Below are 16,703 nucleotides of genomic sequence, written 5' to 3'. Positions count from 1 at the left end.
GGTAGCCAGATCTTGAGTGACTCTTATTGTGGCACCTCGGTATTTGAATTGTTTTTTTCCTGGCTGCTTGTAATATTTTTTCTTTAGTTTGAAAATTCTGAAATTTGGCCACAATATTCCTTGGAGTCTTTATTTTAGGGTCTTTTTCAGAAGGTGTTCGCCTTCTGAAATGCTATTTTACCTTCCGGTTCTATTACTTCTGGGCAGTTCTCTTTGATGATTTCCTGTAAAATAGTATCTAGGCTCTTTTTTTCATCATAATTTTCGAGTAGTCCAATGATCCTCAGGTTATCTCTCCTAGATCTATTTTCCAGGTCTGTTGTTTTTCCAAGTAAGTATTTGACATTTTTTCCCAGTCTTTCATTTTTTTGGTTTTGCTTGACTGATTCTTGATGTCTCAATGAATCAGTCATTTCTATTTGTTCAGTTCTGATTTTTAGTGAGTTATTTTCTTTTTCCAATTCACAAATTCTGGGTCCCTGCACTTCTTGGAAGTTTTTTACCTTTTCCAATTCACATTTCAGGAAGTTGTTGCTCTCTTGCATAGCTTCTCTTTCCTTTCCCCATGTTTCTTCTAGTTCTCTTTTAAGGTTTTTAAGTCTCTTCTAGGAGAGCCTTTTGTATTGGGGATCAACAATTATCTGGAGACTGTCTGCTATCACTCTCTTCAGGGTTGAAAAGCTGCTCTCTTTCTGTATAGAAAGTATCAATTGTCCTTTTGATTATTTTACTCATTTTTTAAAGCCTGTAGGGTCTGCCTTCAGGCCCAGGAAATTACCAGCTTCCTCTGCAGAGTAGTGATAGGTGTATGGACGGGTAGCTATCCTGCCAGCCAGCTATAAAAAGCGGGGAATTGGAGTGCTCTGGGAAAGAGTTCCCCACCCAGAAGTAACTCAGGCCTGAGGTATGAGCTGGGAAAGTGCCCTGCAAAGAACCCCTGCTGTGTGAGATAATGACTGCCCTGGGGCTAGATGCTGAGCAGTAAGAGTTTCACTATCCCAAGCCAAATCCTACCTAGGGCTGTGGGTATTAGCATCTAAGCAGTGAATGGCCCTTCAGGACGGGAAGTGTTTCTGCCCCAGGAAGCACAGTCCTGCTGGGGAAGTTCTATTGCCCCAGGCTGAGCTCGTGCAGATTAGAGGCTTCTCCCAACTGTACCCCACTGCCTTGGGTTTGTACCTGGCCCCCCCCAACCCCACCCCCCCACCCCCCGCAAAAACCCTGTACTTCAGGATGTCGTTGCAGGGCTGTTATGGTCTGCCTGAGTCACTTCCGGGTTTGAGTGGTTACAGCCAGATCTTGTTAGGTTCTGGCATTTTTTAGAGTACCCTCTGTTTTAGGCTTTAATTTCTCTGCCAGTTTACTGCTTTGTAATCAAGGCAGAGCAGTTAGCCTGTAGCAGAGTCCTCTCTACAACTTCTCTAGCCACAGAGATCACCCCACCTCTGATCTGCTCAGGACGCTAGCCTCTGGCTGCTAGTCTGTTCCTGGCCCCTCAGGACAAACCTTTCCTGGCGATCTTCCAGATTATCTTCTGCTGGTAAAATGTGTGCTTCTAATCTTCATGAATTTTAGCAGTGAAGAGCTATTTTTGAGGCTGAATTAAATAGTTGTTTGAGGGGATGAGAGGAGCTTAGAAAGTCACATGTGCCTTCTCCACCATCTTGGCTCCGCCCCTCTGTCAATGTTCTTTTAAAAAACATTGTGTTCCAACTGATCCCAATGTTTGAGATGTGATCTTACCAGGACAGAATACATTGGGAATATTGGTTCCTTTGCTTGGCCTACTGTAACAGCTTAAGAATATTTTAATGGGCTCTTACATCATACTGTTTTGACCCCATACCTAGAACTTTTCATTGATCTCCATTCTTAAGTTATTAGACTTGACTTTTTTTTCCCCAGCCTGTCAAGAACTTTTTAGAACCCAATTATGTTAGCCAAGAGTCCCTTCCAGATCTGTCACTCCAAATTTGATAAAAATACCATGATTGTTTTTAAATAATTTCTTAAATGTTGAATAGAACAGTATTAGGCAAAATACTTTTACATTCCACTAAAGCCTTCCCTCAATTACTTAATAACTGAATCTGGTCCTCCAACTATTACTAAATAACTTAACTAAATGTAGATTTTACCATAATTAGTCAACAAGCATTTACTAAGTAGCCACTGTGTGCTAAGCATTACACTAAGCAAAAGACAATCCCTGCTCTCAAGTAACTCACCATTCAATGAAGAAGACATGAAAACAATTATGTACCAACATGATAGATATGGGATAAATTGACAATTTCAATCATAAAGGATATTAAGAAAGGTTTTTTTTTAGCTAGGACTAAGCAGGAGTTAGAAAGAAGGTGAAAGAATTCCAGGCATGGAGGATAGCCATGAAAATTCAGAGTTGGGAAATGGAATGTCTTGTTCAAGAAAAAAGCAAAGAGAATGATGTCACTTGATGCAGGATGCTGGTTGGGAGAGGTTTGGAAAGGATAGTCAGATATAAGAAGTATGGAAAGTTAGAAAAGGGGCAAGTATGAAGGGTTTTAAATGCCAAATAGTAGATTTTTATATTTGATCCTAGAAGTGATAGTATTTATTGAAAGATGAGTGAGTGGGTGTTATTTAGCATAATCAAATCTGTACTTTAGGAGGATTAATTTGACAGCTGAATGGAGGAAGGACTGGAATGGGAAGAGGCAGATTATTTCATCATGAGATGAAGAAGACTTACAACCAGAGTGGTGGTAATTTCAGAAAAGAAAGGTTTATTGGAAAAGAGAGATTCTATGAAGATAAAATTAATGAGACTTTACAACAGATTGAAATGAGGGTGGATGGGAAGAGGAGAGAAAGGAGGAGAGGGGAGAAAAAATGAGGTAGAAAGAGACAGAAAGGGAGGGAGGGAGAAAGAGAGACAGAGAGAGGGGGGAAGGGAGAGAGAGAGAGAAAGAGAGAGAGAGAGAGAGAGAGAGAGAGAGAGAGAGAGAGAGAGAGAGAGAGTTAAGAATGCCCATCTGCAAAGCTGGTGGTAATCTTGACAGTAATGGGAAAGTTTGGAATGGGAGAGGATTTCGGAGAAAGTTCAATTTCATACAAGTTGAGTTTAAGATGTCTAATGGAACATCCAAGGTGAGATTCCAATAGGCCGCTAGAGTTGTGAGTCTGGAAATTAGAAGAGAATTCTAGATAGATATGGATAAATAGATATGGGAATCATCAGCATAGAGGTGTTAGTTGAATTCATGGAAGGTGATGAGATAACTAACTGAAATTGTATAGAGGGAGAAGAGAAAGGGAGAAGAAGTTGTGACCTGGACAAAGATCCAGCAAGGAAGATAAGAAGGAACAGAGTAAAGGAATCAGGACAGAGTGGTGTCTTAGAAACCGATTGAAAAGTGCATTAAGAAGAAGAGGGTAATTGACAGTGTCAAAATCTGCAGAGGTCAACAGGAATAAGGATTGAAAAAGGGCTGTTGAATTGGTGATTAAGAAACCATTAGTAACTGGAGAGAGCAATTTCAACTGAATGAAGGTTGGAAGCTCCTGGAGACATCAAGTGATAGTCTTCTCAAGGAGTTTAGCAAGGACAGGAAAAAGAGATAATGGGGTGATAGTGTGAGATGGGAGTGAGGGTTTTTTGAAGATGGAGTAGAAATACAGGGACATGTTTATAGAAAGTAAGAAAGCAACCAATAGACAGGGAAAGATTTGAAGATAAGTGATAGAATAGGAGTAATAAAGGAAGAAATATCCTGAAGAAGACAATGAAATGGAATCACCTCTACATCTTGAGGGACTGGCCTTGTCAAGAAGAGTCAACTTTTCATATGAGAAAAGAGTGAAGGAGGAGATAGTAAAAGTTAGGCCCATACTTAATTTAAGTAGACATCATTCTTTAAGTATCCCTAGAATTGCTATGTTAAAATAAAAGGCTTATAAATGACTCTTCTACATTTGCAACAAAGTTTATCAGATCACAAAGTTTAGTTTCATGCTTAACTCTAAAACTAGATTTTTAGCCATATTCACTCAGTATATAATATAAAGTTTTGAGGCTTAGCCATTTTTAAAACTATATTAACTATTCCACCCCTTAAAGTGTTGTTTAAAGAAATTATCATTTCAGTGGCTGATATGATATCTTAACAATTGGAGGGGGGAATGCCTTATATCTGCCTATCAGTAGCTTATTTTGGAGGAAAATTATGTTTCTATGACTTTGAGTTGATTCTTTAAAATATATATATACATTTGAAATAATCAAATATTAAATATTAAAAGACATAACTTGTCATTATATAGCAAAACATAAGACACAATCTGCTCTATCTGTAGGGTACTAAGACATATTTTCCAGAACCATGTTGGGGGAAAAGTTCTCTTTCCTGACTCTGTCCACTCTCCACACTCTGCTTAAATTAAATTCTATGTCCAATTTCATATATACATATGAATATATACCAAGCCTGTATGTTGTGAGGAGCTGAATAAATTTGAGATAATTTTAATAATTTTTTTCAAAAAAAAAAGTTGTTTGTTACTGATAGTTTTCTCATCATTCTTTTTAGCATATTATTTTTTCTCTTAAAGAATACACTGAAAAAAGGTTCATGGACTTTTCTGTAATCCACAGGATGAACAGTGAGATGTTCTGCTGAGTGGGGTTGGTACAGAATAAAAAAACCTTTTCTCTTTTTGTATAAACTACCTCTGAATTCCTTCATGACAACCAATCTCATATACTGAGATAAAAGAATAAGACAAAATATATACTATGAAATTCATTACATATAAAAAATGAGAGTAATTAAGCTTCTGATACTCAACATCTGAGAAGTAAACTTGTCTAAGTGCATAAGCATAATAAAATTGATTTTAAAAAGTAAAGTAATTTCTTGTTGCATATCACTACTTAGTGATTTTTAAATTATATTTAATTTTCTAAATCATGTTTGTTATTCAGTCATTTTCAGTCTTGTCTCCAACTCTTTGTGACCCCATTTGGAATTTTCCCAGCAAATATATTGGAGTGCTTTGCCATTTCCTCCTTCAGTTCATTTTAGAGATGAGGGAACTAAAGCAAGCAAAATGAAGTGACTTGCTCAGGTTCACACAACTAGTATAACTGAGACCATTTCTGAAGTCAGAAGATGAGTCTTCCTGACTTTAGGTCTGGTATTCCATCCATTGTGCCACTTAGCTGGCAATTTCAAAAGAAATGAATGACTGACAGTATTATCTCTCATTCCTCCCAAGTATGGTCCTTCCACATTGCTTGGTTCAACCTCTCTACTGTCCCCAGACACATCTTCCTCATTCCCACCTCTATATAATTCCCTAGACTATCTCCCCAAGTGAAACCCTGCATTTCCTACTACTCACCTGTCCATGAAGTCTCTTTGTTAATCCTGCCTCCTAAATAATCCTTTCCTTATTTTGGATTTCCAAACACAAGTAGCATACAATTACATAATTATTTTCATACTGTCATAATTTTTTTTCTCTAATCCTCTTATGTTTTATGCATTGTAAACTCCATGAGGGCAGGGACAGTGTTTGCTACTTCTGTTGTTTCCCACAATCATGTGCATGAAAAAGGTGATTAATTGACATGAATTGAAAACAATTGAAAGCTGAGACATTTTGTACAAGTCACTTATTCCCTGTTTGCCTTAATTTCCTCATCAGGGAAATGGGGATAAATAATAGTACCTTTCTTACAGGGTTGTTGAGAGCATCAAATGAGATAACATGTAAAGGACTTTGTAAAACAATTTTTTAAAAAAAGATTCTGATGAGAGATTGTTTTTTAAATCTCACTCTGCAATCAATTTATGGTCAATCATTTGCAGAAAAATAGTTAGATCATGAAAAAGTCAACAAATAATGATTCATGTACTGAAGATAATCACATATCCTTTTGGATGTTATGTGCTTGGGTGAACTTCACTTAGAAAGGGGTATTGAATATTTCCTATCCTGACTTTACCTCGGGGAGGGGGAGGGGAGCCTGGGAGCCCCATTGTCCTTTCATTTCTAATATTTGTGACATCTGCTTAAAAATGCATATCCATTGACACAAAAGATAGCCCTAATTTCCCATTATAAAGTAAATGACAAACAGTGCTGTTTTGCCAGCTGTTCTACATGCCTAGCAAACTAACATAAAAGCTTTTATTATTAAGTAGTTGTGAAATCCAGCTGGTATATTGCCACCTATAATTGCCCACTTCCAGTTTTTTACACTAGGTAAACCCCAGTTGCTACTTTAAACTCTCTTCCCCCCAAAATGGACCACTGTTTTAAGAATTCAGTTATACAAAACTTGCATGATAAACATTTTTGATTTGCTAAATTAGAAACAAAATATACAATTAATTCTTTTGATCCATTGTACTAAAAATATATATTTGTAAACATATTTTAAAAAGAAAAAAAGAAACAAGGACATCTTATTCCTCCTCCCACCCCCTGCCATTTTTCTATTTTCTCTTTAATTTTTTATGCAATTGCTAATGACAGCTCATCATATAGAACAGGAATATTGACTAGCTCTTCAGCATTTTGTAGACAACTCTGAATCTAATTAACACCCATTATGTTTTCACATAATTGTTTTAAATGTGTATATTCTCATTTGGTTTTAGCTTGCAATTCCTTCCTACAAATGTGTTACTATGAAAGACAAAGGCTGACCAAGTGGAAAGAACCTCAGATTTAGAAGGCCTAAGTTCAGACCCTGAATCTGCCTCTTCCTTCTGTGATCTTTTTGAACAAGTCATTTTTTCTCACTGGGTCTCATTCACAAGCTACCTGTTGTGTTATGAGGATTAAATGATCAATTGTGTTAACTGTTTTGAACTGTAAGATAGATGGTATTATAAATAATAATAGTAAAAAAGCTGGTACATGGGATGCTTTAAAGTTTGCAAAAACACTTTTCATGGACTTTTTCCTTTCATAATTATCCACAGAATCATAGATCTTATCCCATTTTACAGATGTGAAAACTGGATTTCAAAGAAATTAAGTCTTCTATTCAAGGATTCATTGAAAGGTACAATGAAGGCCTCTCTCATTTAAAGTTATGATCTTTTGAGAGGAGCCTCAGGTCCAAATTTCTCTGGGCAGAGGATAATATAAATCATACTTACTTTGGAATTTAGAGTTTTCCAGTAGGAATAATGTGAGATGAGTGTGGAAAAAATAGGTTAGGATGCATCTAGAAGGAGCTTTAGCTATCAAAGTAGTTTATATTTTATCCTAGGAGAAATTGGGAGTTATTAAAGTTCCCCCAAGTAAGGGGGAATAATCCTTTCTTCATGATGCTTTCTTCATATAAAGAGCTTTATCAATTTTAAAGTGTAGAGGACTGAAACTCTGATTGATTTAAACAAGGTGTTAACTAAGTGGAATTGATAAGACAATGGTTATCTAGTTTAGCATGGTGATTAATAGTTCTCTAGTTCAGTATGATTGATTTAATCTTACAACAAGGAATGGTTGCCTAGTGATATAATGATTGGTTTATACTCAGTATACTGCATATAAACTGGGGCAAACTCAGCCAGAGACAGACTCAGAGAAGGAGAAGACAGAAGACTGGAGGCTGGAGCTCAAGCTCTCAGAGCCAAGGAGAGACATTCATTTCATCTATCTTCCATCTCTGTGGTGGCTGGAGGCTGGAGCACAAGCTCCCGAACTGAGACATACTTCAAGACAGAGGCGGTGGTGGTGGTCCTCCTGCCTCTCCCACAGAAACCAAGACACTTTCCAAAGAACCTCAAGAAAAGATAGCCTGGGCCCCAAGCAAGGAAACCAGACTATGAAGAAGACAATAAAGATTTTTGGACTTTATCTCTGGCTATTTTTCATGGTGATTACTCTGATGAAACGAAGGCTGGTCCAGAGACCTCCAGAAAGCCAAATGGAACCTTACATTAAAGCATTTTAGGTGTCAGTTGTCACTATTATTGTCCATAATCTGAACTACCTCACAATTTGAAACAGATAACTATCAAATTAAGCATTTGTTCCTCATAATAAGTAGATTGCAAATGAGGCCTAGTGAGGTAAATATTCCATTTTCACCTCCATGCCATTTTCAAAGACTGTCTAAGGCATGGTCCCCCATGCCTAGAATATCCCCCTTTACTTCTTCCTCTTGGAATCCCATATTTCTCAAAAGTCTCAGCTCAAGCACAGTTTTTTATATTATTCTTTGTTTAACCCACTGGTTGTTATTCATCATCTCTCCTATTACTTAGTATATGGTTTTATTTACTTTTCTATGTACATATAGATAGACTATGTGATCCTCGAGGAATCACAGTTTAACAGAATTCCATCTGAAGGAACCTTAGAGATCATCTAATTCATCCCTGTCATTTTATAAATAAGGAAATGAGATAACCTACCTCTTTGTTTTTACCTTTATATTCTCAGCACAGTGGCTAATGCATAGTATCCTTCTCCACAAAAGTTCTTTCTCTACAACCAAAAGAAGATCTTTTGACCTTCTGGAAAAATAATTTTTTTCTTCTCTTATAAAATCATTGATATACAGAGCTCAAGCACCCTGGGAAATGTAACCCTTTCCTACCTCAGCCATACCTATTCTACTTACATGTAAATATTTCATTATATTTAATCTTTTTAATGTAGGTATTCCTTCCATTAAGTCAGTTTTCAGTCTATTCAGTTCTCACTGTTTAATTCCTGTCCATGTTTTTCCTTTTTCCATATATATTCTACAAAGTCTACCCAACATGAAAAGAGGCCTTCCTTGTTTTGTTTTGTTTTTTACATTTTTTGGTTACCAATGCAGGACTCAGGCTTGCCATTTGGTAACCTTCACTTTCACTATTTACTCAGGCACCATTTTATCAATCAAATACCCTTCATTTCCAAAATAACATTCTTTACATGAGAGTAAATATACTTCATCCTATTAGTATCCAGTGGGCATGCATTTCTGTCTTGACTTTTGACCTACTTCTAATTTTGATTTTTTTTCAAAATTGTGATGTTTTAAATACAAATACAAATAGCAGCAACAGGGAGGTATTTATGTTTAGAGAAAGCAAATGTGCATTTTTGTTGTATGGGACAGCCTGATGTCATTAAAAGCACTGTACAATTTTCTCAAATGCAAACCATTCTACTCCCTTCATCTTGTTCAATTCTAAGTACAATTCATTGTCTATCAGGACAATGTCTCTTAGATATGAATAAATGAATAAATAAAAAAGTATGGATTAATTGCTTTAATACTATATTAAGCACTGGTGATACAAATGTAAAGTCAACCTCAGTCCTTTAGAAACTTATATTCCTGAGGGAAACAACACATATAAGAGAGTGACAACTAGGAATGGATATTTTGACTTGGAAAGCAGAGATAAAAAATGGAATAGAAGTGTAACAGATGATATACTTTTTCCAAGAGCAGTAGTGAGGCAAGATCAAGATTGCAGAGTAGCAAAAAGAAATATAATCCAATTCCTATACTATAACTCTTCCACAATGATCTAGAAAATGCACCAGACCAAATCCTTATTGGGAAATTAAAAAAAAATCATATACATTTTTCCATCACAAGTTGGAGTAGGAAGAAAAAAAAGGAGGTTAGTCAGAGATGGAATCTGACTAGGAATAAACTGTCAGGGACATTCTAGTGCCTAGAAACTACAAGAGGACTAAGGCTGTGCCTTGTGGCACAGAGACAAGAAAAGGTCCCAAAGACGCTGATGGTATTGTGAGGGAGGATGCCATTTTGTAGCTATGTCCCTCACTACCTAGTTCCAGGTTACAGATCCAAGGCAGACTGAGAAGGGGAGTTGCACCTAAGGATGGAAGAAAGGGGTAGCTGAACCCTAGCTATGTACTGAGCTGAAAACAAGTTAAGAAGCAAATGTGGTTTTGATCCCAGAAGCAGAGGAGGGACTCAGTTACAGTTCTTGATTAGGTTGAAAGCCTTAAGAGGAATAACCAAGACCGAAGTCCCAGACTAAAGAAAAGCTTACAGTTGGGTCTCTTGGTGGCTGAGTACAGCAGTAGATTATTAAAACTTCTAAACAGAAACAAGCTGACAAGATCTAGGACTGAAACTTGCAGAACTTAGACCCAGGAAGACAATGAACAAACTTTACTTCAGTTTACTTCAGCAAACCCTGAAAGCTTGCAGGTCCCCAGACTGCCCTGTCTTGAGATCTTGGAATAGCACAATACCAAATACCTATAACAAGGTATAGACCCAAACAGACCCAAACAGAAAGACCCAAAACGACAGGTCAGCCCAGATATTTACCCTAGAATGCATAAAGCATGAAGTCCAAAGTCAAAAAGAAAAATGAGCAAACAAAGAATCTCAGCCCAAATTGCTAATATGGTGACAGGGAAGCTCAAGATACAAACTCAGAAAAAATGATTCAAAACATTTACAAGTAAAGAAAAACATCAATTAAAAGAAGAAGGAAAAGGGACAAAAGAAGAATACAAGGGAAGATTGGAGAGGGGAAAGAAGAATGGGGAAATTATCTCACATAATTGGGTTATTCAAGTAGAAGTCTCTACCTCAAGGAGAAGGGGAGAGAAGAAACAGGCAACAGTTACTTGAACATCATTTTCAAAGCAATGGCAGAATTGGTTTGATTATGATTCTGGAGATGGAAGGCATTGGGGGATGGGGAAATGGCACAGAAAGAAAATAGCCAGGGATGAAAATGAAACTGGCTGGAGTAAGCCTTAGAAGTAGGGGGTGATGGTGGCAAAAAACAATTAGAACAGTGGAGCCCCAGGAAGTTGCAGGGATAAAAGGATTAAATACTTCAGGGCTTGGTTTCTGGTTCAAATATCATAGTGGCTTCTGAGGAGATGGTTTAGGAATGAAATATGCAAACTCATATATGTATGTATATATTTGTATATGTGTGCGAATATACATAGATACATATATGTGCATATTAATATGCTAATCTACATTCTCAATTAACTAGTTTTCCAACTTTATTATCACAACCTTGATATTAAGCATTTTTCTTTTATTTAGTTTTTTTTCTGTATGAATTCTTAGGACAGTTTCTAGAATAATCTGGGTTTCATTGCAATTAGTATAATATCATCTAAGAGCATCAGTGCCTCACCATTTGTAAGGAATTCTTTTTGTATTTGAACTGTACACATGACATATTTGCCTCCATGATAGTAGTGGATGTCTTCACTTCACATACATTTTTTTTGTATTATGCCTTGATTGATGTCAATAAGCAGAGAGGGTCATTGAAAAGAGTTATCTCTATATTCCGTATTCTATAATATATATTCTATATATACATAAATCAGGGAATCTTACATGATCTTAACACCCTTATGAGAGATTCCTTTAAGGTTACAATTTGCTCTGCCAAATTAAAAAGCTTTTGTGTAATCAACAAATTGATAGATATATATGGCTGTATAGTTTGGAGAGAACAACGCCCTCCTTAGAGCTGAAACAAACCACTTGCACAGTCAAGTTCAGAATACTTTTTAATTCTAATTTTTATTTAGAAGAGGCCCAAACATTCATAAATCAAGGAAGTATGGCACTGAATATTGGTGCAAAAGTTGTCATGTAGTTGTTCAACACAGACAATATGAAAACACTAGCCTAAGGTATGTACCCTAGCCCCAACCCTTCAGTTAGCAATGGGCAGCAGCCCACTACTCAGCTGTGTGGATACATCACCCAGCCTTTCATGGGCAGAGTTTTAACATTGCTGCAAAATCTTTACAGAATAATTGTGGCCAGAGACTTTTTAAATGGGTTGACAAACTAGAGAAATTTGAACATGAAAAGAATTAAGATATCGGAGACAGGGTGTTAGGTATATATACTGAAAGTTCTGGGTGTTCCCAGGTATACCTTAATATCTCAAAAATATTTTTTATATTTCATATATCATATTTAAAGTAAAAGTTAGTTGTTAATTTTTAAAGAAAAAACATGTTATTTTGTTATTTGATGAACAAATATATCCTTTATGCTTAATATGCAATAAATACTTTTAAAAAATGTAACTCTCTCAGCACACTATTCAGTGACATGAGCTTCAGGGATTGGGGAGAAGAGAGTAGGTAGCATTTTTTTGGACTCGATTGCTCTCAAATAATTTTGAGGGTGAAGCAACCAGTTAACATTAGTGAACCTAACTAGACTCTAGAATAAGTAAGCATAAGGGCATAAGCATAAGGTATAGAATTCTCTATACCTTCCAGTTAACACTGTACCTGTAAAGATGTGATCCATGGTAGAGAGATTTATTCAAGTTCCCTTCTCATACTCAGAAATATTCTCAATATATATGTAGCTCATTCTCTTAAAGATTTAAGAAGGATGGAAAAAGTAAGGTCACAATTCATAGTTATTGACTGCCATCTTATTATCCATTTTTTATTTCATTCTTCTGGATCTTGTCCTCTTTGAGATAGCTTATGAAACAATCTTTGACATTTCCAAGATTATAGTGCCTTCAGGATACATCTTCTTGCTCTGGTCTAGTTGGTCTTCTCCACTAAGTGTCATTCAATCTCATTTTACAGAAGAGTGACTACATAACTTGAATTGTATTAGGTGGTCTCTGAAGTCCCTTCTCACTCTGATTTTCAGCAAATGGGACTTTCATAAGGGCACAGAGCTAATAAGCTGTAGTCATAACTTAGCTCTGTAAACTTCTTAATTTGTCCAACATATACAGTTAAGGGAGTAGTTTAGGTGGGACTTGAACTCGGGTCTCATGACTCTAAATTCCAAGTTTTTGTGACTATACTGCAATTTAGATCTAATCAAGTGGCTGGGGTTATTTTGCTTTGAGTGAATATGTTTAGATTGCCTTTTCCTCTAATTATAAAATTAAACAGCAAATAACATTAACTTGTGATAATACCACATTAAGCAATACCCACTCGAAAAGCCTTACTTGAAACAAATGCTATTGAGAGCAACATTCTGCTGATTATGCTGCAAGTTGGTAAGTGGCCTTCCTCAACTTTGGGAGCTTTTCCATTTTGATTACTCTATGTGGAATCTGATGTTCAGATATGTATCATTTTATAGCCTGCTTATGTCTGGGGAGTTGGTATTAGAAGCTGCCTAGTGTTTTTAATTCAGAATTTCTTCTCAAAGAAACCTAGCATCTTACACTGAAACCCTTGTTTAATAGCATACACTATTCGTTTCTTATATAGCTGCGTAATATAGTAATAAAATAAATACCACAAAATCACTGATGAGATGAAAATTGAACTCTCCGCTTCTGTGCAGCCATGTAGGTAAAACAGTAATTGGCTTTGATAATAACTTTTGTTCTTACAAACCAAAGTCTAAATGAGAGTCACATTTGATATATCTGCTTGTAATTACTATCAAAAGGAGAGAATATCAAATTTAGATTGTTTAGTGACTTATAATAGATGGAATAAATAGCCATCTTTTGTTGATCAATCTAAAATTTCTATACCACCACTCCCCAAAATGATTCCTAGGATTTATCTTACTGTTTATTTTCTTCAAATATATTTTGTGTGTGTATATATATATATATATATATATATATATATATATATACATATATATATAAACACACACATATAAACACACATACATACACTGTGTGTGTGTAATTTGTGTGTATACTTCTTCAAAACATGTCTTTATTTAATGAAGAAATTTTTGTTTTTAATCATTGTTGCTACTGAAAAGCCTTATTTTGGATCCTGTTAATTCAACATAAGCTTAGAATATTTTTCCAGATGTGAAGAGGAAATGTGGGGTTCAAATCCTTTTTTAGTGAATTTCAATCAAATTAACTGATACTTATTTTTTTAATTTAAGATTCCTTTTAATTTTTAACCTGATGTTTTCCTTCAGAGAAGTTAAATAAAAGTGCCAAAAGAATAAGGCATCTTTTCCTGCACATAATTTTGTTGTCAAAAAAGTGAATATTCAAATATTAATTTCTAAAAGGATTGTTTTTAAAACTCACAGTTAACTAGCTGGCATTATAGCATTTCATTTCTGTTTAGTTTTCCTGTTGTATATTGATTTTCATTTGAGGAACAGCAGCAGCCAATGTTGTGCAGCTGTAAAAGGGGAACAAAAAACAACTGTGGTTTAATTCCAGTTTTGATAATGATTATGTATTTGATCATTTTCTTGCTACGACAATTCTGTAGCCACACTAAGCTGATGGAGCATGGCAAAGCTAAGAAAACTGATACAGTCCATTGAGCCAATGATCCTGGAATTAAAAAGTTTCTAACAAAGCTTAGACATGATAGATGAAGCTATTACCATCAATTGTATCCAGAACCCACATTTTAAAAGCATCCTAATTACAGTAACCACATTCAGTCAATATAATATATATTCGCAATTTCTCAATTCTTGATAGTGTGGAAATTATTTTAAAAGTGTAATTAAGAAGGAAAAATTATGCTGAGGTATTAATTTCAATAAAAAGACACTCAACTTCCATGTAAATGCTGTGAAATAATACTGTGTGTCTGACAACATAAAGAAGCAAAGACATTAGAATTGTGTGCTATTGGTGTATGCATCAATCGGTATATGTGCCTCAAGCAAAGGAAATGAGATGTTGTTCATCTGAAATCTTAGGTTGCTACAAAAGCAGAGTAAAATGAAAACTTGAGACAATTATTTGGAAAGCTGACAAAAACAAATTACTATTGAAAATGAAAGACAAAAAGGAAGAGGATCTGAAGCACGTTACCTAGATTGCTTGTCTATATAGCATGAGTTCTTCAGATAATTGATCACCCTTTCCTTTCTCTTTACCTGTGTAGATGTAGGACATTTATTTATCATGGAAATAAAAGAATCATGAAATTATTTGCAAGTTGGAGGTTTTTTTAATCTCCTTCAATAATCAACTCATATCAGTCACATAGCCAAAAGCAATCATCAGTTGTTAGAATTCCTTTCTACTCCTAGATCCTACTCCTATCCAGATTTCAAAATTACAAACAATTGATTTGGTGGTTTAAACCCATACTATGCCTTCTGGAAACAGCAGTGACACTTCAGATTCTGTTCAGTTTAATCTAGAATCTGGAACTACAGAATTGTGAAAAACTTTAGAAACCACCCAGTCCAATGAACCCATCTTAAAAATGTGCTCCTGAGGGGGCTATGACTTATTTACTATTGCATACTCTTCCAGTGACAAAGCTGGATTAAAATTCAAATATCTTATACTTCAATCCAGGGTTCTTACTAGTATGCAAAAAAGTCTCCCTTTATTTTCATGTGTTCTAAAAGTTATCATATTGAATAGTTTTGAATGACAAGAGAATTTCTTCTTCAAAAACAAAAGCATCTGTTATAAGTATCTAGTCATTTGACTTTGGTCAGAGATTTTTAAAAGATAGAAGAATTTGTTAGAATGAATTTTCTAAGTCCAAACTAGATTTTACCTATAATTGTCCCAAGAGGAAAGAGACTGCATTAACAGACCAAGAGAGCCCTCTACCTGTCTATCTGTAGTATAGGCTTCAATGGCAAACTCCTTGACCTGGAAAGCTTAAAATAAATCCAGACTGGGATTTCTTGTCCCCTCCTCCTGCTCAATGGTTCTCACATTATTCTTGATAATAAAAATGATGTGTGAGGTTTCTATGTATATATAGAAAGAATCATAAAGGAAGGTTTGGAAAAAAGGTTTCTTTTCTTGAGTAAAGAAAGCGTATTAATAAGTAGCTTAAATAAAGGATCAAGAAAACCCTATTTTCTTTAAGCATAACATTAAAAATTACTATTTTAAAGGATATTGCATTACTTTGAGGATGCTTAGTATTGGTGAGCATCTTAATTTTTGCAGAAATTAGAATTATGACATGAAAGTTTCATTGTTTCTTTGTTTCAGCTAAAGACAGAGCTGCATTTAAAAATCTTGCATGATCCTGAACATGCCTACCACAGAGCTGCTGTAAATCAGAGCTATGGAATCAGTTTGCCATTTATTAATAAAAGAAAACCAGGACGTGTAAGTAATGAGTTGTTTTAATGACCTCTTATTATTTTTTCTTTTAATATTAAAAAAGTAAATTACTGGTAATGAAAAAAGTAATATGCTTTCTTTTCAAATAAGGTTTTGATCCTTTTCCTTTTTCATTCCCCATCTCTATTATTACTGTGAGAATTTTATTTTGTTTGTTAAAATTGGTTGAGCAAAAATTTAAAATAAAAATTTTATTTGCAGATAATTTAGCTTTATATATTTTGTTTACTGACCTTTCTAAATAGCACAATTATTTTAAGATGTATACTATAGTACCAGAGGGAAGAAGATATAATTGAAGAACTATGAGAATTAACAGAAAATCTTATGTTATTTCAGTGATGGGTTTAAGTCTAGAAAAATAAAGTAAAAATAATTGCATAAAATGAGATATAATAGTGTAAACATGTATACAAATTCTAAAATTTCACTACAGGTAGATATGAAAACTAATCTTTTATTTTTTAATGTCTACTATATTAGAAAGATTTGTTTAGAGGGAAACATTCAAGTATCTTAGATTCTTTCTAGGCTCTGCCAGTGATAGTGTATGATTTAGAAATGACTTGCCCTCTGAGATATTTCTTCACGTATCACTGTATTTTTGGGAACAAAAATAGATGACAATGAAGTTGACGCACA

General features: G+C 35.1%; 1 protein-coding gene across 2 annotated transcripts in view; it reads left to right on the top strand.

Annotated features, from left to right (window-relative positions):
• The window catches only part of IQCH (IQ motif containing H), a 289,727-nt gene that overhangs the window by 56,075 nt on the left and 216,949 nt on the right, over positions 1 to 16,703 (top strand). For both annotated transcript variants that reach the window (XM_031955329.1, XM_031955330.1), the window contains one exon: positions 15,927 to 16,046. In XM_031955329.1, the coding sequence (XP_031811189.1) occupies positions 15,927 to 16,046 (120 nt within the window). The remainder of the gene's footprint in view (positions 1 to 15,926; positions 16,047 to 16,703) is intronic.

This window comes from Sarcophilus harrisii, chromosome 2 (genome assembly GCF_902635505.1).
Source record: "Sarcophilus harrisii chromosome 2, mSarHar1.11, whole genome shotgun sequence".
Classification (NCBI taxonomy): domain Eukaryota; kingdom Metazoa; phylum Chordata; class Mammalia; order Dasyuromorphia; family Dasyuridae; genus Sarcophilus; species Sarcophilus harrisii.
Note: the sequence above shows the minus strand (reverse complement) of the source record. Positions and strands in the feature narration are given on the sequence as shown.